Raw genomic sequence first — 27,240 nt, forward strand, 5'->3', positions numbered from 1 at the left:
GAACCAAGAGCTGAAAGGGGCCTGAGTGCTCAGCCCCTGCACCCCTGCCTACTCGGGGAGGGTGTCACTGGACAGCCCCCAGCTAGTTTTCTACCTCCTGTTGCCATCCTGGTGACCCAAATCTTTTGCACAGAGGGAAATATTTTGTCCACAGATTCCAGGCTTCAGAGAGAGTTTACTCAAAAGTCCTGCTCCCACCTCTGGGCTCCTCTGGACTCTATTCTCCCTCCACCTGATCTGTTTCCATGGAAACTGCTGGGCTCCTGCATCCCTTTCATCCCCCTTTCTGGGAAACGGCCTGCTCTCTGGCACCCCGGTAGCCAGGCCTGGCCATTATAAAGACCAAAGAAACAATATCTGGAAGAAATCTTTCCAGGCAGAGCGAGGAACCGGGCTGGGCTTCTGATTTTTTCTTTGATGTTCTCGAAAAGAGCACCAGGTGCTCTGAGGAGTCTGCCAATTACCTCCACCCAGTGGATACTGGCTGGAAAGTTGTCATCTGTCCTGCATCTCGCCATCTCCATCTCATGGTCAGCAGGCCTCCCTCCCTGCTGGGGGAGCGATTCTGGGGTCTGAGGTAGGGGGCAAGTTGGGCACACCTTCTTATTAATGCTAGGTATTGGGTTGCAGCAGTGACTTTCAACCAGTGGGCCGCAAGAGTTTTTAAAACATGCAATGCCTGACTATTTTGTCAGGGGCACTGACCTCCTTTCCCTTAGATTGTCAAATGAAAAAATGACAACAGCCAACACAACAATAGCCTTCCGGTGTATGTGAATCAAAATTATATCTATTTTCTTTGTCAGATTGGCAAAAACTATATTTTTGGGTGTGCCTCAGAATTTTAATAATTAGTTTATGTGTGCCATGAGATGAAAAAGGTTGAAAATCACTGGGTTACAGCATTCCAGATACAGCTGGTGGGCTGGGGGTGCAAAAGGGAAGGAAGGAGGCATCCAATCTGCCCCTTCTGGAGAAGGGAGGAACCAGCCATCAACTGAACTCATGGGCGGCCTGGAAACAGTGGACGTGGCATCACTTCTTGCCACTGGTAGGCACCCTGTAGGTCTGGCCAGGATCTGAGAAGAACTTTGCACATGTTGTCCAGGGACTTGTACCTGGTCCGCAAGGACTCCCTGTAACCTGGGGACTAGAAACTGGAGGAGCCAGGGCGTTCTTGATATCCCACCCCTGCCAGGTCTTGGTTGGGTGTTAACCTCTGTGAGCTTTGGTTTCCTAATCTTTAAAATGGACCCAACACCTGGCTGGTGTTGCTCAGCGGTTGAGCATCCCCTAGGATTCAGGAGATAGCAGTTTGATTCCCGGTCAGGGCACATGCCCGGGTTGCCGGCTCAGTCCCCAGCGGGGGGCATGCAGGAGGCAGCCGGTCAATGACTCTCTCATCATTGATGTTTTTATCACTTTCCCTCCCTCTCCCTTCCTCTCTCTGAAATCAATAAAGATATATTAAAAAAAATAAAAAGAAAAAAAGAAAATGGGCCTGGCTCTTGCATTACACAGATGATAGGCTAGTTGTGAGGACCTAACCAAACAGAACACATTAAAGCCTCTCTGAAGGCATCCGAATGTACCCTGGGGACATCCCTGTTTCATCGTTGTCATAAAACCTGAGGGGAGATCACTGAGGAGCTGCAAAACCTCAGACATCTAAAAAAAAATTACAAGATCCTGCCTGGCTGGCATTGGTCAGTGGTTGGGCATCAACCTATGAACCAGGAGGTCACGGCTCGATTCCCAGCCAGGGCACAGGCCCGGGTTGCAGCCTGGATCCCCAGTGAGGGGCGTGCATGCAGGAGGCAGCCGATCAATGACTCTCTCTCATCATCAGTGATTCTATCTCTCTCTCCCTCTCCCGTCCTCTTTCTAAAATCAATCAAAACATATTTTTAAGAAGAGGAAAAAAAATAAAAGATCCTCAATTCATCGAGATATAAACATAAAAGAGTTTCATTTTTATCACCACTGCTTTCAAATATGCTCATTGAATCTCTTGCCCATCCCTTGGTGATTTCTTGGTCTGAGTCCATGTTTTTCTTCTCGTGCTCAGGCATTTAAATTTGATCCAGTCCAGCTCTGATTCAAAGCTCTCCTCTTCCCCACAGCAAACTGCACGAGGGCCTAGACTCCAGGGCTCAGTTTGGAGAGGAGGGGTGGGCTGGCCCTGGACTCTCCTCCTGGGTCGGGTGAGGTGGGCCAGGGCAAGAGGGAGGAGATCTTAACTCGCTGATCACCATGGGTTGTAGGCTGTTCTCTGGGGAGCCAGGGGGACCCTGCACAGTGGAACGAAGGTTTTCTTGGAGCCCTTTTTTCCTCCACCCTAGCCTCTCTCAACAGCTGGACTGACCAGCAGGTATGTGAGTTTGGTTCCTCCTTTAAACTCTGTGTGCACCTTTCCCAGGAGCCACACAGACCTCCAAGGTCTGCTGATAACCAGGACAGGGTGTGGACACCCCCATCTTCTTTCTGAGCATGGGACAGGCCAGCCCGGGGTCTTCTAACTCAGAAGCAGCACCAGGTCTGGGGCCCAGACTCCAGAATTCTGCTCTGGGAGCAGGTAGGCTTGCCCATGTCCCCTTACTGCAGGCATCCCCATGACCTGGAGAAGTCTTCTGGAGGTTACCCCCAACAAAGGTGGCTTCAGAGAAGACACAAATGCTGCACTCCCCAAAGGCTAAGGCCCCTCACTGTTCCCCATGCAGGTCCTCCTTTCATAGCCCGTGGCCTTGGTTGGAAGCAGAGGGCAGGCTTAGTGCGTCCAGCACACAGGAGGTGCCTGGCTTCTGGGGGGGACGCTTTACAAGCAAAATACTTAGCCCCTCTTGTGCTACTATTTCAGAACAAGTAAAGTTCTCCTAGCAGCCTATATTAATAATACTTTTTAATGTGGCACTTTTTAATTTACCACAGCCAGGATTCTTGCCAGCCAACTCCTTGACTGCATTATTTGGGTCCTTACACTGACTTTGTGCTACCAGTGTTATGATTGCCTCTATTTTTACTAAGGTTCAAAGAGATTAAATAGCTTTCTCCAGGCCTCACTAAACATGACTGCTTTTGCAGGCTCGGCTTAGAGACAAGGGACAAAGGGACTTGCTTGGGCTCTTTGGCCTTCCCTGGGCCCGTCTCTGCCAGAGTCAGAAATGAGCCTCCCAGAGACTCTAGCCATGCATCTAAAATGAACAAGGCAGGGCTGTTTCAGTGAGCAGTTTGCAGGTCACTGTGGCCACCCTGTAGTCATACTCAGGCCCTTCCAGTCAAGCCAACATCTTCCCCCATCTCAACAGCTCTGGAAAATAGGAAGCAGGAGTTCCACTCTCTTCCTCACCAGGAAAACTCAAAAGACCAAGCAGCTTTGGTCTTTAGAGAGCCAGGATGAACTCTCTGGCCCCAAAGATCTGGGCCAGGGTGGGCAAAGGAGCCCAATGACAGTGTCAGATCTGAAAGTGGCTGAGCCAGATCACTGAGTGGCGCACAGCGCACAGTGTCTCTCTTGCCTCACAGAGGTTAAGAGCTTGAGTTTAGCCTTTTATCTTAGCCTCACTCTGGGATTAGCCCCCTCCAAAAGCCATTCACTACCCCAGGAGAGAGATGTTGGCCACAGAATTTCCTTCCAAGCCAATCACCGCTGGTTCCTGGCTCCATAAAGGGTAAGGGGAACACCGACTCTTTTAATCCTGAGAACAATTCCAAGAGGTAAATACACACATTCCCATTTTGCAGAAGAGGAAAATTGACACACAGACAGATAGGTTATGTAATTTGCCCAAGGTCACACAGTTTAGTCTGTGATTCAAACGCAAGCTGCCTGAGTCTAGAGTGCCTGCTCTTAACCTTGGGGCCATCCTGTCTCCCTAGAAGCAGGCAAGAGAGACACTGTGGCTTTGGTGATTAACACAGGCCTCCCAAGCTGGCTTTTTATGACTCCTCTCTCCTAGTCTGTTCCTGTAAGAAACTCTATGCACATTTGCTCCGGGCAAAAAACAAGTGGATTTGGAACCCTCACTCGGTATTGCCCCTCTGGGCTTACTCTGGACATGTCCCTCCTCCTAAGGGACACACTCTCCCCCAGCGACCTCGTTTCTGTTCTCACCTCCTTCCCTTTCGCTCTCCCTTTGGAAGGCACTTCAGCTAACACTCATTAGCACATGTTAATAAGTATCAATTCATTTCTCAGTCACTCAGCGGGGAGAGGAGAGAAAGGAAGGACTGAGCTGCCACTGAGGGTAATGGGTGCACAAGGTCAGGACAGGGCCCCAGGGCTCAGGCCACCAGAGAGAATGGGGAGGGAGCCCAGTTCCCAGCATGGGGAGTCCTGTCTGCTGTCCTAAAGAATGAGCCCTCTGGAACCAGAGTGGAACATTCCTAGGTCAGCCTTGGACCTTTTCTGCCCTTGGGGCTCCTGGGCAATTTCCCACGATATCCCTAGGTGGGCGTGGCTAAGACACTGGAGGGAGAATCTAGCCTGACACTCCCTGGGCAAATGTCTAAAAGCCCCCGGGGCCTGTCCAGGCCGGGGCAAGTACCAGCGGTGGAGAGAGGCACCAGGAAGGGCAAAACCCAAGACCCAGGGGACAGAAGCCCCTCCTCCACTCCCATCTGGATTCTCCCTGGTTGGCCCCAATTCTAGCCACCCCCAGAAGAGCTTTGAGACCGCTTGGCTTCCCCCCAAGACCTGGCCCCATTAAGGGGCCATGAGAGCACCTGAAAATAGAGCTGGGTTCAAACCCTTGCTCGCCAGTTATTTGCTGGGCATTTAGTCATTTGGAATCTTAAGTCCCCATATCAGAAAAGTGGTCCCTGGTCTTCCTGCCATGGAAAGGTCAGAGCAATGGACGCATGAGAGAGACCTAGTGAACTCCAAAGTCCCGGTGCTAAATACTTCTCAAACGTATTGTCATTATTGATGCTGTCGTTATTGCTGCTGCTAACGATAATGCGTGGGAGCTGCACCCCAGGTGGTCAGGGGGGGGGGGAGGCACGTGCAGCCTCACTCCCCTTTGCACCTAAGAGCCTCTGTCTCCCCGGCCCGGCCCTGAGCGGTCCCCCAGCAGACTTGCTCCCTCCCTGCCACCCTCCTGGGAACCCCAGCGGAGCTCCCGGGCGGCCACCGCCCCACCGCGACCCAGGCCGATCCTCTGAGCGCGCGCGCCCCCTGCTGGAGGCCGGGCGCCGGCACAGCCTCGGGACTGTATATAAAGGCGGCGTGGCGCGCAGGACCTGGCTGAGCGCGGAGTGCGCAGGAGAGCGCGGTGCCCGAGGTCCCCGAGCCGCTCGCCATGGCTGGCCCGCAGCAGCAGCCCCCCTACCTGCACCTGGCCGAGCTGACGGCGTCCCAGTTCCTGGAGATCTGGAAGCACTTTGACGCAGACGGTCAGTAAAGCTCCCAACTTCTGTGCCCATTCGACCCCAGGGGACCTGCGGTGGAGGGGATGGGGCATTGCTGATGCCTGCAGGTGTACTTTTGCTCCAGGGGGGCACTGTGACTGCAGAGCCTGCTGATACCCGGGTCCTGAGTTTGGGAGACATCTGGCTGTTCTGGTGATAACTGTCAGTAACTTTTCTTCCCTGACATCGATGACAGAGAGCCCACCGGCTATTGCAGCCTCATTCTGGGCAAGTTGGTGCTTTCCCAGAGGGGAGGCCTGGGCTGACAAGGCTCCCCACGAGTCCCCCCTGCCATCTTATCTTCCCGCCTTTCTCTCCAAGGTAACGTCCTGTCTTCAGCTGCTGCAGCCACAGGTCTCGGAAGCCCACTCATTTCTTTCAAGTTCCCCTTTGGTTGAATACCAGGTTAGCCCTGTCACCGTCCTGGGGCAAGCTAGGGGATCCTGAAGGGAAACCCTTAGCCTCCCAGCCCTGTTAGCGAGGAGCAGGAGTAGAGAATGGCACTGGGCCCCTGAACACCCCCTGGGCTTCCTCTGCCCATATTCCATCCCCCACAGGCATGCGGTCCCACCCACAGCAGCAGCGGGTATGGTGGGGGCAGGGCTGGGGTGCCACCCTGGCATGTTCCCTCATGGTGATAATCCTGGGAGCTTTGGGTGATTCCACATCTGAGTGGGGAGGAAGCACAATTTAAAATGCCTTAGTGACCAACCCTCTGTTCTGTGTGGTCTTGACATTGACTCACCCAAAAAGTGAGGCCTGGACTGAATGACCTTTGGAGATGGCTCCCAACACTGAGAGTCCAAGGGTCTACACTCAGGCACAAAGGGAGGCCCCCCTTTAGAGGCTTCTGATTTTGCTGGAGACTTTTTCTCCACCACTCCAAAAAAATTAAGTGATCTGATATTCCTCCTCTGAAGCCCTGGCTGGGGTGGGCATCTAAAATGTTCTGGCATCTCAGACCATTGGCAAGGTAGTGGCTCAGGGTGTTTATCCTGGGATTGAGATGGGGGTATGAGAGCCAGAGAGAGGGTCAGGGAGTGGCCTGCTCAATTCTGCCCCATTCCCTTCCTCAGCTTGGCGGGGCAGGAGTGAGGGTGGCGAAACAGAGCTCTCCTGCCCAGAGTGCTCTGGAGAGTCAGGGGTTAATATCTGGGGAGGCTAATGAGTGAAGTTTTGTTCCCTTGAGGAAGCTGGGGGGCGCAGGACTGGGCATGTGATATGTGGGCTAGGACCTCGATCTGCCTATGAATTATTGAAGGAGGTGGGTAGATGCTTAAATCTGTAAAATGGGGCTGAGGGGTTGTATTTCTGTCCCTGGCTGGTGCCATAAAACTCCCTCAGTGAAAAGGGCTCTAAGAAGCTCGTAGCCTGTGAGTATCCAGATGACAAGCACATTCCCTAAGGGTGCCCCTGCTGGTTTATCTGCACCAGAGACTTGCATGATTCAAGGAAAGTTACCAAGTGGCCAAGGTTATACCACCGGCCTCCTGCCAGATGAGTCAGCTATAAACAGAGGACTCCACGGTTCTCCTTTCCCCCCATTCTCATGTGGACAACCAATAGCGCTCTCGATAACCGTGCAAATCCTTACATTTATCTGAGCCTCGGTACTTTTCAAAACACAATCGCACCTTCTTGAGTTGCACACTGAGCCTGCTGGGCAGATCAGGACTCTCTTGTGTAAATGGGGAAATAGGCATGGAAGTGACTTCTCCCAGGTCATGTAGCGAGGTAGGGGATGGTGATGGTGACTGGCCAGCACCTGTTCCCCACTTGGATTTCTGGACACCTGCTTTCCCCCCCTCTTGCCCACAGGAGAGCCCCTGGCCCAGCCTCAGAGGTGATGGGCAGTTCCTTTAATTCCTGAAAGGGGACCTCGGTGTCGCTGGAGCATAGCTACGCGGCACCTAGACTCAAGAGTCTTCAAAGGCGTTGTACCTGTGGCTCCCTCCTGCTCTGATGTGAAAGGGGAGCGAAATGCTTGCTTCTTGCTTCTTGCTTCTTGGTCACCGGGCGGCCTCTTGCCCTCTGTGGTCAGCACCTAGGGGCAACCCCAAGGAGGAACCGTAGACCTAACAGGGAAGGCAAGCAAAGGATTAAATGCCCGGTAGCAGAGAGGTGACTTGGGAAAGTGAGGATAGAGCCAAACTGGAACTCCACCAAAGGACCCAGAGTTAAGCTGTGGGCCACCTGCTCTGTACCTTCCCTACCTGTCCCCTCTGCAACACCAAAGCTTGCCAGGGAGCTCGCCACCTCACCCCTGGGGCGTCCCCTGCCCTGCCTGGGCCTCCCTCTTACTAACTCCGGCTTCTGTTTTCATCTTGGGGTTTCTTTCCAACCCTGAGTCCTGCGGCTGCTCATAAACTTAAAGACCATTGGGAAGACTCTGCAAAGGAGGGTCCCAGGAGTGAGCTCGCTGGAGCTCAATTAGTCACAGCCACCAGGGAGAGGGAGCCCCCGCCCCGCCCCTCCTGGGCTCCACAGTAAACAGAGACCCAGAGATGCCAGGAGGAAGAATCACCATCCAGGTGACTTTGCTCAGTTAGATTATTTTCAAAATGATCATTAGCCTTTCGGTGGAGAAAGGAAGGAGCAGGTGTTTGAAGGGGGGGAAATTGGGACTCAAAAGAGGCAAAGTTCTTTCACAAGAACACACAGCAAAGTGGAGGGGGCAGGCATCCTGTCTCCTAGTCCCCTGTGCTACCCCGGTCGCCTCCCCAGTGGTCAGCCAGGGTCATGCATTTGGGAGGGTTCTGATGTTGACTCTCAAAAACTGACCGAGGGAAGGTAGCAACCAAGCCCTCCCTATGCCTTGGGTGGGGCTATGGCTCTTCCACATCACCTCCCTGCTCGGAGTGACCCTTAGGTGGCCTTACATGTCTGAGTCCACTCTGCTGTTGCTCCCTGGGCACTTCTTTGTCAGAACTTTCTCACTCTGCAAGACCCAGGTGGCCGAGGGGTGGCCAGCTCAGAGCTCACACTGACCCTTTGTGTGGCTCTGACTACATGGGCCACCAGGCTCCTCTTCTGCTGACGACCAGTAGGAGGCCCATGAGGAGCCAAGTGGTGGCCTCAGCCTTTGCCCTTTGGTAGCAACTGAAACTGTAGTAATCAGATAGTTTCTCTCCCAGAGGCCAGCAGACACTCAGGGGACCAAGGAGAAATCCCACTCACTCCGAGAATCTACCCTACGCAGATACACGCGCACATGTGCAGAATTTCTATGAGCCGGGGGCTCCCTTACTGAGTTCTTTGGGATACTGAGAATTGGGGGGGGGTGCTTCACTAGGGAACAGAAACAAATCATGCTGCTCTCTACAGTGGGATCTTATGTAACCAGTGACAATGAGGTGGAAAAATGTCCACGGTGTATTATTAAGATTTTAAAAATTGAAGCAGAAGTCTACTAGAGTATGAGCCCATCTTTATTATTTTTTTAAAGTGTATTTTCATTGATTTTAGAGAGAGAAGGGGGAGAGAGAGGAACATTGATGGTTCAATATTGTTCGCTGCCTCCTGCACACCCCCAGGTGGGGATCGAACCCACAACCCGGGCATGTGCTCTGACTGGGAATCGAACCAGCGACCTCTTAGGGTGTGGGGCGATGCTCAACCACTGAGCCACGCCAGCCGGGCCCCCTCTTTATTATTAATGAAACATGTCTGCCGGAAAGTATTTGAAAGAACATAACATAATAGTGGTTCTCCCTGCAGATAGATGAAGTAAAATTAAAAGGCATTTTCTTTTATTTTCTAAGTTAATTTCCAGAATGTCTGACATCTTCACAAGAGCATGTGCTTCTTGTATAATCAGCAAAACAAGAAAGATGTAAAAGAAAATAACTTTAGGGACACCTCCCCCTCCGTCTGAAAGAAATATATATACATACACCTGGCTGCAGGTGCGGGAATCTGCCCAGACTCACTGGGCGTTGTCTCATCCAGATGGCCCTGGCGACGCAGGGGGCTCTCTGAGTGTCTCACAGGGACTGAGCCTTACTCCGTATCTGTGTGGGACCCGAGGACTTGAAAAGTAGTGAGAGGAGGGACTACAAGGGGCTGAGGGAAGCCCAGTCTTTTCTCCTCTCTTCTACACCCAGTGGCAATAACAGAACCCACCCACCACTGAGGACACTTCCAGAACCTGAGTGCCCAGGCAGGCTCCCCCCAAGCTCCAGTCACTGCTAAGTTCCTGTCCCCAGTGGGGGAAGGGGAGGAAAGCTAAATGACAGCGCCTCTCAGAGGTGGAGAGAGGCCTGGCAGCTTGCATTGATGGAGTAGTGAATATTAAATGAAGGCTCTTGGCACACTAAAAGGGAAGACATGCCCAAACAGGGTCACAGAATATCTGGTATATATTAAGTATTTACACAAATTCTGCAACGTTTGCAATGCAATGTAACGGTGCTATTTATAAGGTAATTATAGGATTTATAAAAAATGATTGCTTCTTGGCGCACTAAAGTCAGAGAGTTCTGGTTCCGGGACCCAAGGTCAAAGTTGTCTGAGAGGCTTTCTTTTAGCCCTGCCGGGGTGTCTCCATGGGGCCTGTGCCTCACTGGGGCATGGTGTCAGGATCTCGGGCTCTCTGGGAGCAGCCTCCTGCCCCATCAGGGGGAAGCCCTAGGAATAAGTACCCCAGCCCTGCCTCCTCCTTCACCTTCACCCGCCAACTCCCCACTTGTTTCATAAACAAGGCCCTTTGCAGGGGAGAGTCCGTAGCTTGCCAGCCCTGAGCTGGTGCCTCTGTGCAGATCCCACACTCCAGTGCCCTGCCTCTCTGTGGAGGGTGATTGCACCAGCCAGGGGAGGCAGCTGTGTCTGAGAAGAGCTGGGTCCCCCCGGGAGGCAGCCGCAGGGACACATTTTCACAAACAAGGTGCTTCAGCCTGCCTCCCCAGGGTAGCCGCCAGCCCAGGATCCCAGCCCTGCCTGCTCGCCTTGGTTATTACCCTCTGGACTCCTGCGGTTTCACTAGCTGAGGTCCAGGGCCGAGGAGACCCAGAGGGGAACCCCCTCCAATTCTCAGGGGCCAGAGTTAATAGAGCAGGCGTGAGGCTCTTCAAGAGCAGCGCCTCTCCGGCCTGGCCCGGGGGCTCTCCTGGCCCGTTTCGTCACGCGTCCTCCTTTGCCCAGCCGGTCCCATCTGGGGCCTCTGGCTTCGGCTCTCTCCCCTCCTCTCTGGCTCTCTGCTGTCTCCCCTCCTCTCTCGTCCAATCTGCCCCATCCTTCTGGCCTCGCCCACGCCTGGGAATCAGCCCAGCATTGGGCTGCCAGCTGTCCGCAGGTTCAGGGGACCCAGCCCAGCTCCAGAGCAACCGTTCCAGAAGCAGCCCAGCCCAGAAACACAGACTACAAGTCAAGTGTCTGAACATACATCCAGCAGCCGTTTGCTCTGGGATCCCACCCCACCCCCACCCCCAATCAGGAGCCCTTGTACTTTAGACCTACTGAATGAGAGTCTTCATTTTAATAAGATCCCCAGGTAATTCTTACCTTGAAATTTGAGACACGCCGCCCTGAAGCAGCTCTGAACCCCGGCTGCGCATTAGAATCACCTGGAGAGCTTTGGAAAACATGCCCACGGGAGGCTCTCACCTCATCAATTAAATAGAAGCTCTGTGGATGGGGCCTAGGCAGCCCTGATGTTGTGAAAGCTTCCCAGGTTATTCCAATACCCAGCCTGGGCTAGGAACCAGCACCCTAAAGACAGCTGCCATTGAGCCAAAGGGTTCGCAGCCAGGGATTGGTTCACAGACCTTCAGAGTACAGTATAAAAATGGTGCTTTCCATTTAGTGGGATTTCACATTTTCCAGATGCTTTTGCGGCATTACCTTGTGTGGCTCCCGCAATAGCCCTAGAAAGGAGGAAGGGCATAAGTAGTTATACCCAATTCAGAGATCAAGAAATTGAGGCTCCGATGTCCTGGCTGGTGTGTGCAGTGGTTAGAGCGTCAGCCCACACACCAAAGGATCACGGGTTTGATTCCCAGTCAAGGGCACATGCCTGGGTTGCAGGTTCTATTCCCAGCCTGGTCGGGGCCTGTGCAAGAGGCAAGCAATCCATGTGTCTCTCTCACATTGATGTTTCTCTGTCTCTCCCTCTTCTTCCCTTCCACTCTCTCTAAAAATTAATGGAAAAAATACCCTTGGGTAAGAATTAACCAAAAAAAAAAAAAAAAAAAGAAAAGAAAAAGAAATTGAGGCTCAGAGAAACTGATTTGCTCCGTGTCACATGGACAGTCACAGAGCTGATGGTAGAATTATGCCTCTTACTCGGGTTCCTCTCTCCTGTTCAGTTCCTAGAAAATCTGGACTCACACGTCTCAGGAGAAACAAGCAGGCATCTATCCATTGTGGTCGGGGCATCCTTCAGTGGAGGCTTTCCAAGTGTTTACGGCCAAATTAATTGTAAAGCAGTGTTGTCTCACTTTAAATTTGGAGAAACTAAGGCACAGTGGTGGTGAAGAATGATAGCAAGAGTAGAGTAAGGAAGGGTGCAGGGTCCCTGGCTCCTACCCAGCCTCTCTTCCTAAGGTTCACAGAATAGTTTTGATAGGAAGTTAGGAGTGACAGTTGCCATGGTAACCACATCCATATAGATACCCATCCACATGAGATTTGCTTGGTGGCCAGTCACCCCACTCCCCACCCCATAAGAGAGTCATAGAAAAAGCAAAGGTGCCCGGTGCTAAAGTCCTCCCTGGAAGGAGATAAGCCAACGAGCCTCCACCCCAGCCTCGGGTAGTGGGCGCCTCCTGGACCATGGATGGGAGTTGCTCTGAGCGAGGCCAAAGTAGCAAGGCCTCCCCCCTCCCTCCACCCCCCACCCGCAGGTAGAGGATGCCCCTCGGGGCCCTGCAGCCCCTGCCTGTCTGCCTAATCTCTGCTTTCCTCTTCAGCTGCTAGAGTCACGTCATTCTTGTCTGGCTGGCTCCCCCCAGTAGACCATTAAATGCTCTTGAAAAATAGGCCCATATCTAGAACGTGGCTATAGCTCCCTGAGCTCCAGCCATAACGTTGAACTGTTCAGTTCAAAAAAGTAAAAGCTTGTTGTTGAATTGAACCACATTTCTGCCCCTTTGTTGGGGTACACAGAGGGAGGTGCTGGGGGAACACTTAGCTTGGCAAGAGGGGCTCATCCAGCCTCTGGGCGTCTCCTGCCGCTGGTGCTGCTCAGGCCAGATTCAGGAGGGGGCTCTCTCTCCAGAGACGGGGTCCCAGCTCCTGGCCCCTCTCTCTGCCTCTGACTCCACTCCTCCCTTTCTCCTCCCTCTGCCCAGGAGCTGGGGCTTCTCAGAGAGGCCTCCCCTGCCCACCTGTCCAAGTAGCCCACAGTCATTCGGCCACCTCCTAATAGGCTGATAAACAGACACACTCGCTCAGGGGTCAGCCCAGCCCTGGCTCCGGCCACCTGAGGCCTCCACTTCGCGCATGCTCACAGTGCAAGCTCGGAGCCGCCTCTCCAACCCCAGCCTTGGGCTTCTGGAAGCTGCACCTGGGCTCAGAGCTTACCTCAAGCTTTCTGCCTGAGAAATGGGAGAACAGCCAGATCACTGCAGGGAGTGGCCAGGAAGGGAAAGAGAACTTGTTTCTCCAGCTCAGGAGTTATCAACTAACCAGATGACTCCCTTTGTGCCTAGAAAGTCCCCCCTCCTTCCTCTCCCCTCCCTTGCTCCCCACCTCGGATGGGCCTCACAGGCTATTAGACACACACTCCTGAAATTCCAGCTCTTCCAAGAAGCTTTGCAGAACATCCTAGAAGAAAGATGACTACTCTATCTTGGGGGCAGGGCGGGGGGGAACTCAAGTCTCGTTTTCCCCTAATTATAATCACAGCATTTCCCTGCAGACAAAAATTACATTGTTTATCTCACGTGACTTTACATACAATTGTGGCATCTTATCCACTAGAGGGCGCCTTGGAGACTATTCGGAATCTAAATTCTCAGGGGGTGCCAGGGGGAGAGTTGGGGAGGAACACACACCACTCGCCCCCCACAGCCCCCACTAAGACCAGGGCAAATACTCCTCTGTTTTATTTGTTTAGTTTTTAATTCCATTGACCCCTGAAGCAAGCTAGCTGCCATCCCCCTTTCCTGCACAAGTTGAATATTCTACATGGGAACCTTGCTTTAGAGCAGAGTTGGAACTTGATAACTTTAGGCCAGCGGTTTCCAACTTGCTGGACATTGAAATCACCTTGGAAAGTTTTTAAAAAATCACGATGCGTAGTTCACACCCCAAACCAATTACATCAGAATGTTGGGGGGTAGGAGCCAGTCGTTCATATTTTTTAAGATCCCAGGAGATTTCAAATCACAGAAAGCTCTCCCTGGTCCCTAGGTTATCTGGGTTCAAGACTTGAGAACCTAAAGGACTTCTCACTATTTAATCTTACAAATCAGGCTTTGACCTTGGGACCTGGTCCTGAAAAGCACTTTTTATCCAGATTGGTTCCCATCTTATACACAGGGTCTGGCCATTGAACTCAAACAATAGCAACATCTATAGTGCACTCATAACGAGTTAGGTGATGGGATTTAGATCCAAAAATCCCATTTAATTAAAATAACCCAGATAGGTTGAGTAACTTTCCCAAAGTCATAGAGCTGGTAAGTGCAGCAGAACCAGGGTTTGAATCTGTGTGCACAGACTTCAGAGCTCTGCTATTCATTGCTCTGCAGTGGGTTGCCTCTCCTGTGCTTAATCCCTGTGACTGACTGACTCTGGTGTCCCATTCCACAGGAGAGATCCTGCCTTTCTCTTTTCACTCTTTCCTTATTTATAAGTTTCCTAGAGATCTGAAAACTACCACAAACTGGGTGACTTAAAACAACAGAAATTTATCATCTCATAGTTCTGGAGGCTTGCAGTCCAAAATCAAGGTGTCAGCAGTATTGGTTCCAGGCTCTGAGGGGCATCGGATTCTGTGTCTTTCTCCTGGCTTCTAGTGGCCAGCGATCCATGGTGCTCCTCAGCTTGGAGATGCCTCACTCCGATCTCTGCCTCTGTCTTCACGTGGCTACTTCCTTGTGTGTCTTTGTTCTTACACGGCCTTCTTATAAGAACACGTCATTGGATTTAGGGCCCATCCTAGTCTAGTACGAGTTCATTTTAACTAATTGCATCACGGCAAAGAACCAATTTCCAAATAAGGTCACATTCTGAGGTTCCAGGTGGACATAGATTTCAGGGGTTCACCCCAGAGACCCAAGTTCTGCTTCTGACCTCATTCAGGTGACCAAGGCCACCACCTGCTGACAAACCTGGATGCTGAGGACCTGTTGTCCCCTGTACGTCTCCAGCTCCTGCTGCTTGCCTGGCTGGTTATGGACAGCTCCCAGCTCCTGCTCACCTCTGGTGCTGGTCCCTGCCAGTGTTCTCTGACTACTGAATGCATACCCCAAAGATGCATGGTTATTGATCTCCTATCTCTACAGTTGCAAATGCCTGAGGGCAGGACCCGCATCCCTCACAGTCCAGGGGTGCCCAAGAACCTGCTTGTTGACTAGTGAGGAGAAGTTCTCTGTAAAGGTCCCCACTTCCCCCCACCCCTACCCACCCCCACATTGGTCTTAACTATGTAGCTCTGAGGTTAAGTGCTTTTTTTTCTTTGCTATCTTTGCAGGAAATGGGTATATTGAAGGTAAAGAACTAGAAAACTTTTTCCAAGAGCTGGAGAAGGCAAGAAAAGGCTCCGGCATGGTAAGCCCAGCGCCCTATCCCATCGCGTGGGATTTCTGTCATCCTGACCGTGGCCAAGTTATGTATCCTATCAGCTGGCCTGACAGCTCTGGTCTTGACCCTTAGAGTTTTTCTTTTACTTGTAAGGATTTTTTTAAAATGGAATACTCCCTAAAAAGAGTACCTTATCTCACTATCACTGGGTGTCTAGGATTGAGGGGTATTCATGAATGGACAACGGGTTGATGGACCCCTCAAAACTCCAAAGCTTGTGTCTGTATATATGTATATAAAAGTATTTTTTCCTAGTGGAGAGTCCACAGCCTGTCTAAGATGCTTTACATACCTAAATGTAAAGCAATAAATATTGATAAACGAATAAATATTAGCAAATTGAGACGAGTTAAAGGTGAAAATCAATAGAAGGGATTCAGAAAAGACTCTAAGGACTAGTGGAATTCCCCATGGCCCTGTCTTAGGAAGCCCACAGCCCTCCCCAGAGTCATCAGAGAAGTGAAGGAGAGGCATCAGCTGGCCAAATAGATTCGTTATTGATTAGGCATGAGGAAGAGCTCATTAATGCAAATGATGTATCAGCAGCACCCAAGTCAAGGGAAGGTTTGAGAACTTCAAGAGAGCCTTGCATTTAAGATAGGCAACCATGGGCTAACGGAAGTTTTGAAGTGCTTTGCCTTTCCAGTAGTGACAGTAATCTAGTAGATGATTTAAATTACTCTTCAGCTAGCCCTAGCCAGTTTGGCTCAGTGGTTAGAGCATCGGCCTGCGGACTGAAGGATCTCAGTTCAATTCTAGCCAAGGGCACATACCTCGGTTGCAGGCTCAATCCACGGCCCTGGTCAGGGCACGTGGGGGAGGCAACCAATCGATGTGTCTCATGTTGATATTGCTCTCTCCCCCCTCCCTTCCACTCTCTCTGAAAAGCAATGGAAAAAGTATCCTTGGTGAGGATTTAAAAAAATAAATAAGTTACCCTTCAGCTGTATGAAGACTTTCTCCTCACTTTCTTCCTTGCATAAAATCAGAGTTAAAAATATTGTGGAATTGCCAGTTAGTCTTTAAAGATGAAAATGAGCAATGCACCTTGCTTTGGTGGAGTGCGTAGAACCTGTTGGGGGCCCCTGGACTAAGTTGGATTTTATTAGAAGCTGCCACAGTAAAATGTTGGGGCCTCAGTTCTCACGTGAGTAGTTGGAGCCTCGCCCTTCAAATAAGGGTTGTGGTTTAATCCATCTCAAAGGCAGAGGGGTGTGTTTAATGACATGGTACAGAACACACCTATTCTCCCTCGAAAATGATGTGACTGAGCCTCAAAGAAGAGGCCACTGGATCTGGAAGGATCACTCGGGGCATTGGCTCGACCCGGTTCCATGCCTGCGTATCTAGGGTGTAAAATGATTCCCACCACTGCTGCACCAGAGGGTGAGAGATCCATGGTTCACGTGGGACCCAGGGGCAAAATCAGCCCCCTTTGTCTTTTCACAGGTGTCAAAGAGTGACAACTTGGGGGAGAAGATGAAGGCGTTCATGCAGAAGTATGACAAAAACTCGGATGGGAAAATCGAGATGGCAGAGGTGAGTCCTGCTGTCCTGGCTAAGAGCTGTGTGGGAAGGGCCATGTCACCCGTGTCTCTCCCATGGGCAAGCATCCGACTAGGGATCTAAATTAGGTGGTGATCGTAAAGCCCCACCCCCACCCTGAGCACAAAGGGGGCTTTTTCTGAGTCCCACAAAGAAGGAAGCAACAAACACTGGCCTAAGACTGGGATGAAGACCTTAAATGCTCTCAGGGCCCAGCAGGGGTTGTAAATATGTGATGAGCCCAGCTTACGACAGAAGAGAGGGTGAAGACCGGAACAGGAGCATTCATGCCCCACCTAAAGGCACCCAAAAGCAACATTTTTTTAAATGCAAAATTTGTATAATACAGGGGTGGGCAAAAGTAAGTTAAACTGCCAGCCATCATTGCCTAAAAGATAAATCATAAGTAAGGATATGAAATAATAACAGTAATAATAATACAAATAATACAATAATAAATAAATAATAATACAAGAATAAATTCTATGTTCCACATACAACTGTAAACCTACTTTTGTCCACCCTGTATATATATTATACATAGCATATATAACTTATGCATAACATATTTTATATATAATATACACACATGCATTCACATAGGAATAGCTATATACATATTGTTAAAAGACAAATTGAGGCATTAGAAATTTTAAGATTTTTTTTTTTTTTTTTTTAGCAAAAATCTATTGGAATTGGGCAGCACCAGACTGGAAACACTCCACCAACAGGAGCTAAGGGAGAGACTTTTATAGAGAAGAGGCAGAAACAAAGCGAGGAAATTACCTGATTGGCTATACTTAAGGGGTTGCGTTACTTGGGAAAGCCTGGCTGGCTGTTTTGGCTATTTATTTAGGTTTTGGTTTGCTTTCATGGGTTAAACTATGAGAGGCTCCTGATGAGATAGGCCATGGGTAGGGTTGACTCTGGGTGAAGGAGGCCAGGTGTCCAGCTCTGCTTCTCTGCCCCTAAAACAGCTTCATCCCCAAGCTAGCTGCAGCAGTTCCAGGCATCACATCCACATCCAGATGCTGAAAGGGCTCATCTCATTTGGTCCTTCATAAGAGCAAGGAAACCTTTCCCAGGAGTACCCGCAGCAGACCCCTCACATTTCACTGGCCAGGACTAGGTTACATGCCTACCCATAAGCCAGTCACTGGCATGGGAAATAGCACATTTCCCTGAAACTAATCCGGATTTGCCTTCGACCAAGGATGCTGGGAGCAGAAGGGGGGGAGGGAAGGCCAGTTGGGTGGGCAGCCAGCAGGGTTTACTGAACAAGAGTACTTGCATTTTTAAAAAGATTTGTTGAGGTATAATTTACATAACAAAAAATTGCATCAGTTGAATCAATCTGAAATGTACATAGTTGAGTTTAAATAGTTTACATGTAAACTATGAGTTTACATAGTTGTAGAAGCCATATAATCACCACCAAATCAAGATTCAGCATTTCTTTCATCCAAAAACATTCCTTCGCCTGGTGCAGACCATCCTTCGCCAGCAACCACCAATCACAGATGGGTTTGCATACTTTAGGAAGTTATGTATATGGGATAATCTACTGAGCATGCTTTTGAATCTGGGTACTTGGCACCACTTTCTGTGCCTCCAGCTGTTCATAGCCTAAGGTTTGGGGAGACAAAGATGCACTTCTCAGAACATCCTTCTTCCCCTTTGAAGGCCTGATCTCAGGAAGGAAGCAAAATGCGACTCCCACGCGGCCTCGCCACTGGCCATTTTCCACTCTTCCTACAGGAAAGTCTGCTCTGCTCCCCGGCAGGGCCTCCATAAATGTTACTGTCGCTCTCTGATCCCCACAGCTGGCGCAGATCCTGCCCACCGAGGAGAACTTCCTTCTGTGCTTCAGGCAGCACGTGGGCTCCAGCGCCGAGTTCATGGAGGTGAGGCCGAGGGGCTGCCCCCCCTGGTTCAGAGCCAGGCCCCCCGAGGCCTGGGGGTGGCCCCAGGACACTGAAGCCCTTAGGGCACCGCTACTCTGGGCCAGCAGCATCAGCGTCTCCGTCACCTGGGCGCTTGTTGGACATGCTGGGCCCCTGACTCACTGACTCAGAATCTAGGTTTTAACAAGCCCCCCGGGTGATGCGGGATGCGGGTGCTCTTTAAAGTGTGGGGAACAGGAGGAGAGGCAGGCTGGGGTCACCAGGTCGCGTGCATTTGGGAAATGCTGTGTAAATGCTATCGCCCTCTGGGGATTTGTCACAGACATTTGCATGTTATGGGCTCCAGATCCTGCAGCTAAAGAGACCCGTTTCCTTCGTTTCCTTCGGTTTGGCTCTAGGATCACTCATACTTTCTTCTCACTCGGTGCCATTAGTGTCCCTGAGGGTCTGAGTTCCGAGGAACATGCTTGGGAAGGATAGATTTATGCTCCATCCTAAAGCTGAAAAGCCCAGTGAGGATTCCAGGTCCCAGTATCTTCCAGGTTTGATCTTTGACTGCGGCCTGAGCTTTGCTGGCCCCTTTTAAATGAGCATTGCCTATTCTTTAGATCACACCAAAGAGGACCTCCAAACTCAACTGTCTTTGAGTAATATTCAACCAGTAGGTTGAACCATGTGAAATTGCTGGTCTTTAACCCTTTTTTACTTACAAGAATTGGAAATTCCATATGGTTCAACCAAATATATTACTAATCCTGATGGCCAGCAAACCACCAATTATTTTTGTGTGTTTTTTTTTCTGGGGCTCTGCACCCTGGCCATTAAATGTATGTGTCCCTTGGAGTGAAATTCAACCCATGCCCCACACGCACTGCCTGCTGTGATAAACGATGGCTGGCCTTCAGTTTGCCTCGAGTTGCCATTCATCATGTTAAATCCATTTCCAGCCACCAGTCACCCCCTCTCAGTGAGTCACTGCCGAAAACAACGAGAGAGCTAGCCCACCTCGAAGTGAGTTCCCCGCATACAGTCGGTTAGAAATAGCCTCTTCTCAGGCCCAGGAGTCATTTTTTCAGTGGCAGCTTGCCCGAGCATCTGATAAGGATTTAATTTTATGGGGCTTTAAAGGATTTTCTCCAGTTTTTTCAAGATGGCAAAATTCCATAAGCTGGTAATTGATATTCTGGATTCTTGGATCTTCTCTTGCCTGTCTGGGGGTGGGAGGGTGGGGGGGGTCTGAATATACTTTACACTTGTCAGGGTGCTGTTTCTGTGAGAGTCCATTTTTCTGTCTATGGAAAAGGGAGCATTATGCCTGACTGCTCCTTCCCTGATAGGGAGACAGCCAAAGGTGGCCTCGGTCCCACCTCTGATGTGGGAAATGCAGATGATGACAGCTTGCAGGGGACAGAGTTGCTTAAAGAGAGGCAACTCACCCCCCCCCCCAGATCAGTGGTTTCTGTGTAATTGACATTATTCCATATTCTTACCTGACTACTTTTAAGCTTCAGCATATCTACTGAGCCACCCCCCCCCCAAGTTTCCTGGGACCCCACCATCCTACAGGACCATCCCCTCGTGGGGTTGTCCATTCGCTCCATTTTTACCAGCTGGAAACAAGAAATGGTCCCTCGGTAGCCCTGAAAGGCTTGTGCTATCAGCTCCTGCTGCTCAGCACAACATTTTAATTTCTAATTTTAGTGACACCTCAGGATTTCTTTGAGATTTCACAAAGCCCAGGCCTCTAACTCTTTTTCTTGAAGGGGAATAGCATAATGACCTGCTGATGGATGAACACAAAGTGCTGGAGGGGGGAGAGGCCAGCCCCTGGGGTGGAGGTGGGGCGGGCCCAGGGGGGAGGGAGATTAGGTCAGACCAGCTGGGATGATCTCACCCCCAAAAGCAGCCAGATGCTTTGGTTTGTGCGAAGACTGGGCTCCTTTCAGGTTATCCTCTCTTTAGGCAATTTGGGGGCTGGCTGCTTTTTTCCCAGTCAAGACTCAACCTAGGTGAACTAAATTCTAATGCACTAAATACACGCCCCTGGTTGGTGAAGCCGTATTTGAAAACCTGCATGTATTTCTTAGTAGTTCTTCAAGGATGGGCTTTCCGGGCATGGGAAGGAATATTTTGATAGAACAGGGCATTTTTCCCCCCAGAGAAAACACACCCGTCTCATCAAATACCATCGACCCATGTTGTCTGTAGTATAAGCCCACCCTTTTATTGGGTCTTGCTCATGTCTCATAACTTTTTAAAACTCAGAACCAATGAAGGGAAAAAATCGTTTCTAGAACCCTCAGTTCCTCACTACAGAAAGCCTTTCTATAGGGCTGCTAGAGTGTCCTCACAACACAGCCGCTGGCTTCCTCCAGAGTGGGTGACCCAACAGAAAACAAGAAGGGAGCCTCAGTGCCTTTGTGAGCCAGTCTTGAAAGTCACACTGTCATGTCCGCCACACTCGATTCATTGGAACCGAGTTACTCAGCCCAGCCTCCATCCGAGGAGGGGAATCAGGCTCCACCTTCAGAAGGGAGGTGAAGAATGTGTGGACATTTTAGAGCTGCAACAACTGTTTTTCCTTGTTTCTCCTGTGTAATGTCTGCTGCTGCTCAGATGGCCAGAAAAGGAGGAAGGTGGTCAGACCCACGTCACCTGCTGAAGCTCTGCTTCTCTTTGATCCCCCAGATGCTGTGGTCAGCAGGCAGTGCCCTGGTTCCTCACAGGGACCCAACATATGCACCAGAGCCTGGAACCAGTATGGGATGGGAACCCAAAAGGGACCTATGATCCAGAGCTAGGTCATATGCTTACCTCTGAAGATGGGGGTCAGCCCCTCTTGAACCATATGAATTGAGCATGGGAGAGGGGTGGTTTCCTAAGAAAAGAAAAGACAAAAAGAAAAAATAGGAGACTCAGACCTTTAGCCAGCTAGAGTAGGGAGACCTTGGCCCAGCATGTTCTTCCTTCTTCATGTGACCTTGGCCAAGACACCTTCCCACGTTTCTTTATCTGCAGCGTGCCAGGGACTAGGCTAGACCATCTCTACATCCCCACCCCACTGTAATGTTCTTGACTGTCAAGGCTTGCCTGGGCCATTAGAGGGGAATGGAGGGAGGCTTACAGATGGGGGTAGGCCTTTGCGAGTAGGTTGGCATTCTCATTGCAGGCCTGGCGGAAGTATGACACCGACAGAAGTGGCTACATTGAAGCCAACGAGCTCAAGGTAGGATGGGCCTTGAAGAGGGTGTGGAGGGTGCGGAGGATGGGACTGGGGCCAAAGCGGTGGTGGTTTAAGGAACCTGGGGAAGGAGGAGACATTGGGTGAGGAACCTGGGTTTTGGTCAATTTAGACTCAGGTCTGGCTCAGGGCAGCCATATGAACTCATTAATATGGAGCTGTAGGGCCACCGGGTTCAACCAAACCCCATTCCTCTGCACACAGTCCCCAGGACAGGCATCCTCAAGGCAACCCCAGCAGATTGGCCTTCTGGCTTGTACATCTGGGACCTGTGATCCCCAGGCACTGCTTAGCCCTGTGTCCTGGGCTCTCTGAGAAGCCAGAGCTAGTTTCTGCTGCCTTTCCTATGGGGTGAGGTTGCTTCCAGGAGCCACCTCCAGGCCTCCAAGGTCACCACACAAGCGTAAAAGGGTTAGGGGATTATGAGGGATGTAAACTATGTAAATAGCATGAACGACTGAGTGACTGAGTCAGGGGCTCTGAAGAGGCCTTTTGTATTCCAGGGATTCCTGTCTGACCTGCTGAAGAAGGCCAACAGGCCGTATGATGAACCCAAGCTCCAAGAGTACACCCAAACCATAGTGAGTGGGCAGAAGTGTCCCTCTCCCCCAGGGATGCAGGACGTGGGCCCCAAGCCAGTGGGATTCCAGTTTGCAGGGTCTTTTGTTGGCTGATTGTTCGGGCTCAGGTGAAGCGACTCCTAGTGGCAGCTGGAAAAGGGACTCTAGCTCATGGCCCCACATACCCTCTCTCTGAGGTACTCACTGAGACCAGGAGCATCTGTTTCCATGACAACCTCCACAGCGCTGGAGAAGATAAACTTGGAGAGGGTGGGCTTTGGGGCTGGCCTGCTATCCTCTCCACCTGCTCCCTGAGGAGGGCAGAGAGGCACAGTGACCAAGTCCTTACTGTCTCCCCAGTGACCAATTTAGACCATGCTGGTCCCTGGCCTCCAGGTGACCCCAGAGGAGGCCTGAGCAGGCTCCACCCATCTTCCTCCCTCTCCAGTAGAAGGGATGGCAGAGCAAGGTCCCACATGAGAGGTCAAAGAAAATAACCCAAGTTCCTCTTTCTGTCCCCAACAGCTACGGATGTTTGACTTGAATGGCGATGGGAAACTGGGCCTCTCAGAGATGTCTCGGTAAGTGCCTGCCCTCAACCCCAGTGTCCTGTGCTACCATCCCTATCTCTAAGATCCATCAAGGAAAGGTGGCAGGTCAGGCCTCATGAAGCTCAAAACAAAGCTAGATAGAATTGTGAAGGTCAACACCTCAATGTGCCTGTCTCCTTCGTTTTAGAACTTTCCACTAACTCCAGGTTATTAAGTGCTTAGAGATCGTTTTCATAACTACAGACTCTGCTTCTGCACCCCTCAGGTGCGAGCTGTTCTCCCCTCTGCTCTGCTTCCTAATCTCTGCTCTAACATTTTCTTTCCAGACTCTTGCCTGTACAGGAAAACTTCCTGCTTAAATTTCAGGTAAAAGAGCCACTTTGCTTTTCTTGATTCCTCCCGTCCTCTCATCCCTCCTGAGTTTCACCTTCCACCCTCCTGCCCCCCAATACACACACACACACACACACACACGCACACACACACATATGGAGATTTTGCTTCTCTCTCTAATACCTTGGGCCTTCCAGGGCATGAAGCTGACCTCAGAGGAGTTCAACGCCATCTTCACATTTTACGACAAGGTAAGAGGAAGGAGAGTGTGGGATGGAAACGCAGGATGCCCCATCCTAAGGAACAGACGATCTGTCAGGGGGCACCTGGGGCCATGTGGTCTCTTCCTGTCCCTTTTGATTCCCCACAGCATCTTCTGCTGTGTGAAAAGATCAATGTCATCGTGATCCATGGCCTGTGGGACCCAAGGTTTTGGTTCCTTAAAAGTACAAGAGAGAATAGTCCATGGTAGAGAGTTCTGTTCAGAGCTGGGGTGTGATTGGGTTTGGGGGGGCCATAGGGAGGAGGTGCCCAGTATCACTCTCCTGCTGCCAGGTCATGATGCCAGTTGTTTTTCTAGGACGTTGGGAACGAGAGGGTACCACTCATCACCCCTCCCTTAGCTGTCCCCCGCCCATGTGGCTCCAATGTCCTCCTTATAACGGAAGGGTTGGAGGTAAGCTTCAGGTAGCCAGCCCCTCGCTCATCCTGACATCTCATTAGGGGATGTGACACTCAGTTAGCTAAATGCTTCCTGAGCCTCACTTACATTTGCAATGCAAATGAAGACATCGGAATGAAAAGCTACCCGAAGTTTGCCCTGAAGTGTCCCGTTCCTGCTTTGACTGGTGAAGTCGGGAAGGGGCCTGTTATTCGGGCACCACATGGTCTGAGCACGTCCTTTAGCGCAGAGTGAAGGTTAGAATGAATGGGTGGGGGAAGCAAGAGGCAAAGCCAGGGGTCCTGGGGCCGAGCGCTAGCTCTGCTGACTCTCTGCACCCGCCACCAGGACGGAAGCGGCTACATTGACGAGAATGAGCTGGACGCCCTTCTGAAGGATCTGTACGAGAAAAACAAGAAGGTGAGCGGAGCCCAGGCCTGGGGCGATGGCAGCTCCTGAGGGAGGGATGGGGAGGAGCGCCGTGGAGTGCCCTCTGCTCCCCTCTGATCGGCCCTATTTCAGGGTGCAGCTCAGTGCTGTCAAATGCATTTATCAGGTTGTGCAACCATCACCACCATCCACCCCCAGAACTCTTTTCATCTGGCAAAGCTGAAACTCCATACTCATTCAATGACAGCTCCCCACCCTTCCCTCCCCAGCCCTTGGCAACCACCACTCCACCTTCTGGCTCTATAAATTTGACAACTCTAGGGACCTGCCATAGGTAGAATCATACAGTATTTGTGTGTGTGTGTGTGTGTGTGTGTGTGTGTGTGTGTGACTGGCTTATTTCACTTAGCATAGTACCCTCACGGCTCATCTGTGGTAGGATGTGTCAGAATTCCCTTCCTTTTGAAGGCTGAATAATATTCCACTATGTGTCTGTATCACAAATGTTTACCCATTCATCTGTGGGTGACACTTAGGTTGCTTCCACCTGTTGGCTGTTGTGAATGATGCTATGACCAGGGAAGGGCAGTTTTGGCTGGCCCAGCTCATGGAAGTGTCAGCCACCTTGCCAACAAAAAAAAGACTTTTTGACACAAGGAGAGTTTTGGAGAGCGGTGCCCAGTAGGAGGTGAGGGTATTCTGAATCAATTCACTGTAGAATCTGAGCTGGGCAAGGGGCTGATGGGAGCCACGGAAGCATTTGTTCCCTTCAGAGCAAACAGGGAGCCTGAACTCCTTTGCTTTGCCTGGCCTGTTGCCTAGTGGACAGACCCCAGGAGGCCCTCTGTGGGCTCAGGTGGTGTCCTGGGCGGGAGGGGTCAGGTGAGACAAGAGCCAGAGGCGAGCCTTTGCAGCAGTCGTCCATCACCTCCTGGAAAACGTCTTCCCTTGAGCAAAAGATTTTGCTTTCTTTAATTAGAAGATGAACACTCTGTAATACCTTGCATTGTCTAGCTGCCTTGGCTGCCAGGCAAGAGCTAAATTTACTGCTCAGCTTAAGGGGGGAGGGGGGGAATTCATTGCAGCCTCTGAGTCTGTCTCCCTTTTCTGATTGCTTCTGACCTCTTTATCTTTATCCTGAGTATCATCCTTCATTTCTTCCATCCTGCATTTATTATTTTTTTTCATGTTACCCACAATTGCTTTTTGAAAGAGGCAGAAAATATTTTTCCTAGGAAGAAGGAAGTACTCTGGAAATGTCTGAACATGGCACAGTTTTTCCAGGCACCAAATTCTAGAAGAAAATTATTTATGCACTTTTATGTACCCAAGGAATGTTGGGCATCATAATGGAAAATATCTTTAACTGTAATTGTATTGATGAGGCATAATTATTCTCCATGTGGCCCTGCCTTATGCCTGGGGCCGATGGACCCCGAAGGCAGGTGTTAGTTCTCTGGAGAGACCTGGATTTCCTGGTCATCACCTGACTAGGCTCTTTCTCGATTACCACTGAAGACAACTCACATGGCTGCACAGGTTCACTGGAGATGTGGAAACAAGAATAGAGTCAGATGCTAAAAGTTAGAAAACACAGATGTTCATAACGTTGTTTACCTAGGAGCCTTCCACCTATAGCCAGCTTCCAACTTGGCACCTGGGGATGCAGAGGATGAATCTGCAGAGAGAGCTGGGTGGCTGTGAATAGCAGCACTTGAGCTGGGCAGGGAAAGGCTATTTTTGGTGAACTCATGGCAGGTGCACGTTCCATTTTGATGGTGTGTGAGCTGTAATCTGTTTCCTGAGCAGAATAATGTTGGAGGCTCCTGAGGGATAGGCTGATGGGGTCAAACTTCTATATTTCTTAGAATTCCTAAGGCAATTGCAACTTGTGACAGGCCTACCCAGCTTCCCGCGTAAACTTTTAGACGTAGGAAGTAAGCAGCCCCGCCCTTGATGCTGACTCCTGATGTCACACTAAACTGGGGAGGAGGGGTGTCTTCTCAAGCTGGGAGTCAATATTTGGGGTCCCATCCTTGGTACCTAATCAGGCACGCCCCAATGTTATGAATTAGGTGACATTTCCAGGGACTTCACAACTTTAGGCCCTGTCGGGTGTGACTGTGAATGAGTAGGTGGGCCATTTGCGTGATGCCACCCACTGAGCCTGCTCTTACCCTCGCTCACCCTCTCTCTGGGTCTCCTAGGAAATGAATATCCAAGAGCTCACCAACTACAGAAAGAGCGTCATGTCCTTGGCCGAGGCGGGGAAGCTCTACCGCAAGGACCTGGAGATTGTCCTCTGCAGCGAGGCCCCCATGTAAAGGGGGGACAGGGGCTGCTTCTCCGCCTTCCCCAAATCCTGCCCCTGCTGCCCTGACACTTCTACCCAGACCTGGAGATCATGGGCGCTCCTCCCCGCACCCCTGCAACCTGCACACACCAGCCTACAGAGCAGGAAAGGAGAGATGGAGGATGGGCTGTTGACGGGCATCCTGGAGCCCCCCTCCAACCCAACCCTGACCTGACCGGGCACATGGCTCTGCCCACAGTGGGGTACCAGCCAACCACATGGAAGGTGGACAGGGTGTGGGAGGGGGTGTTCCCCGATTCTCTTTGCTGTGATGCATGAGCTCATTTGCTGTATGATTTAGGCTTCTATGTCCAACAGAGTGGACCCTCCCCTCCCACTCCCCTGCGCCTCTCCCCCATGCCACCGCCGACCCCAAACTTCCAATTCCATCCGCCACCTTGCTAATGGTGTAGTTGTCTTCTCGGAGTTCCTGTCTGTGGAGGGCACCGTCCTCTCTTTGTCTTCTTGACTCCGCATGCTCCTTTTCTCCTTGGGTTCCTTGTCTTCTTGTTTACCAAAGAAGAGTTTACAGACAATAAAATGGGAACATTC

General features: G+C 50.9%; 1 protein-coding gene across 1 annotated transcript; it reads left to right on the forward strand.

Annotated features, from left to right (window-relative positions):
• The first annotated feature begins 5,297 nt into the window (after positions 1 to 5,297).
• Positions 5,298 to 27,240, forward strand: CALB2 (calbindin 2). Its single transcript, XM_016197732.2, has 11 exons — positions 5,298 to 5,391; positions 15,041 to 15,117; positions 16,600 to 16,689; positions 18,519 to 18,599; positions 21,769 to 21,825; positions 22,344 to 22,421; positions 22,926 to 22,981; positions 23,278 to 23,317; positions 23,482 to 23,535; positions 24,294 to 24,365; positions 26,543 to 27,240. Exons 1-11 carry the CDS (start codon positions 5,298 to 5,300, stop codon positions 26,657 to 26,659), a joined length of 816 nt encoding a protein of 271 aa, XP_016053218.1. The 3' UTR covers positions 26,660 to 27,240.

The sequence above is a fragment of the Miniopterus natalensis genome, chromosome 18 (genome assembly GCF_054644295.1).
Source record: "Miniopterus natalensis isolate mMinNat1 chromosome 18, mMinNat1.hap1, whole genome shotgun sequence".
NCBI lineage: Eukaryota > Metazoa > Chordata > Mammalia > Chiroptera > Miniopteridae > Miniopterus > Miniopterus natalensis.

Bases quoted from the DNA above. Each gene is read 5' to 3' on its own strand.
- CALB2 (XM_016197732.2), top strand. From the start codon at position 5,298: ATGGCTGGCCCGCAGCAGCAGCCCCCCTACCTGCACCTGGCCGAGCTG. The intron at 22,982-23,277 runs GTAAGTGCCTGC...TTTTCTTTCCAG, and splicing joins GGCCTCTCAGAGATGTCTCG to ACTCTTGCCTGTACAGGAAA. The intron at 23,318-23,481 runs GTAAAAGAGCCA...TGGGCCTTCCAG, and splicing joins ACTTCCTGCTTAAATTTCAG to GGCATGAAGCTGACCTCAGA.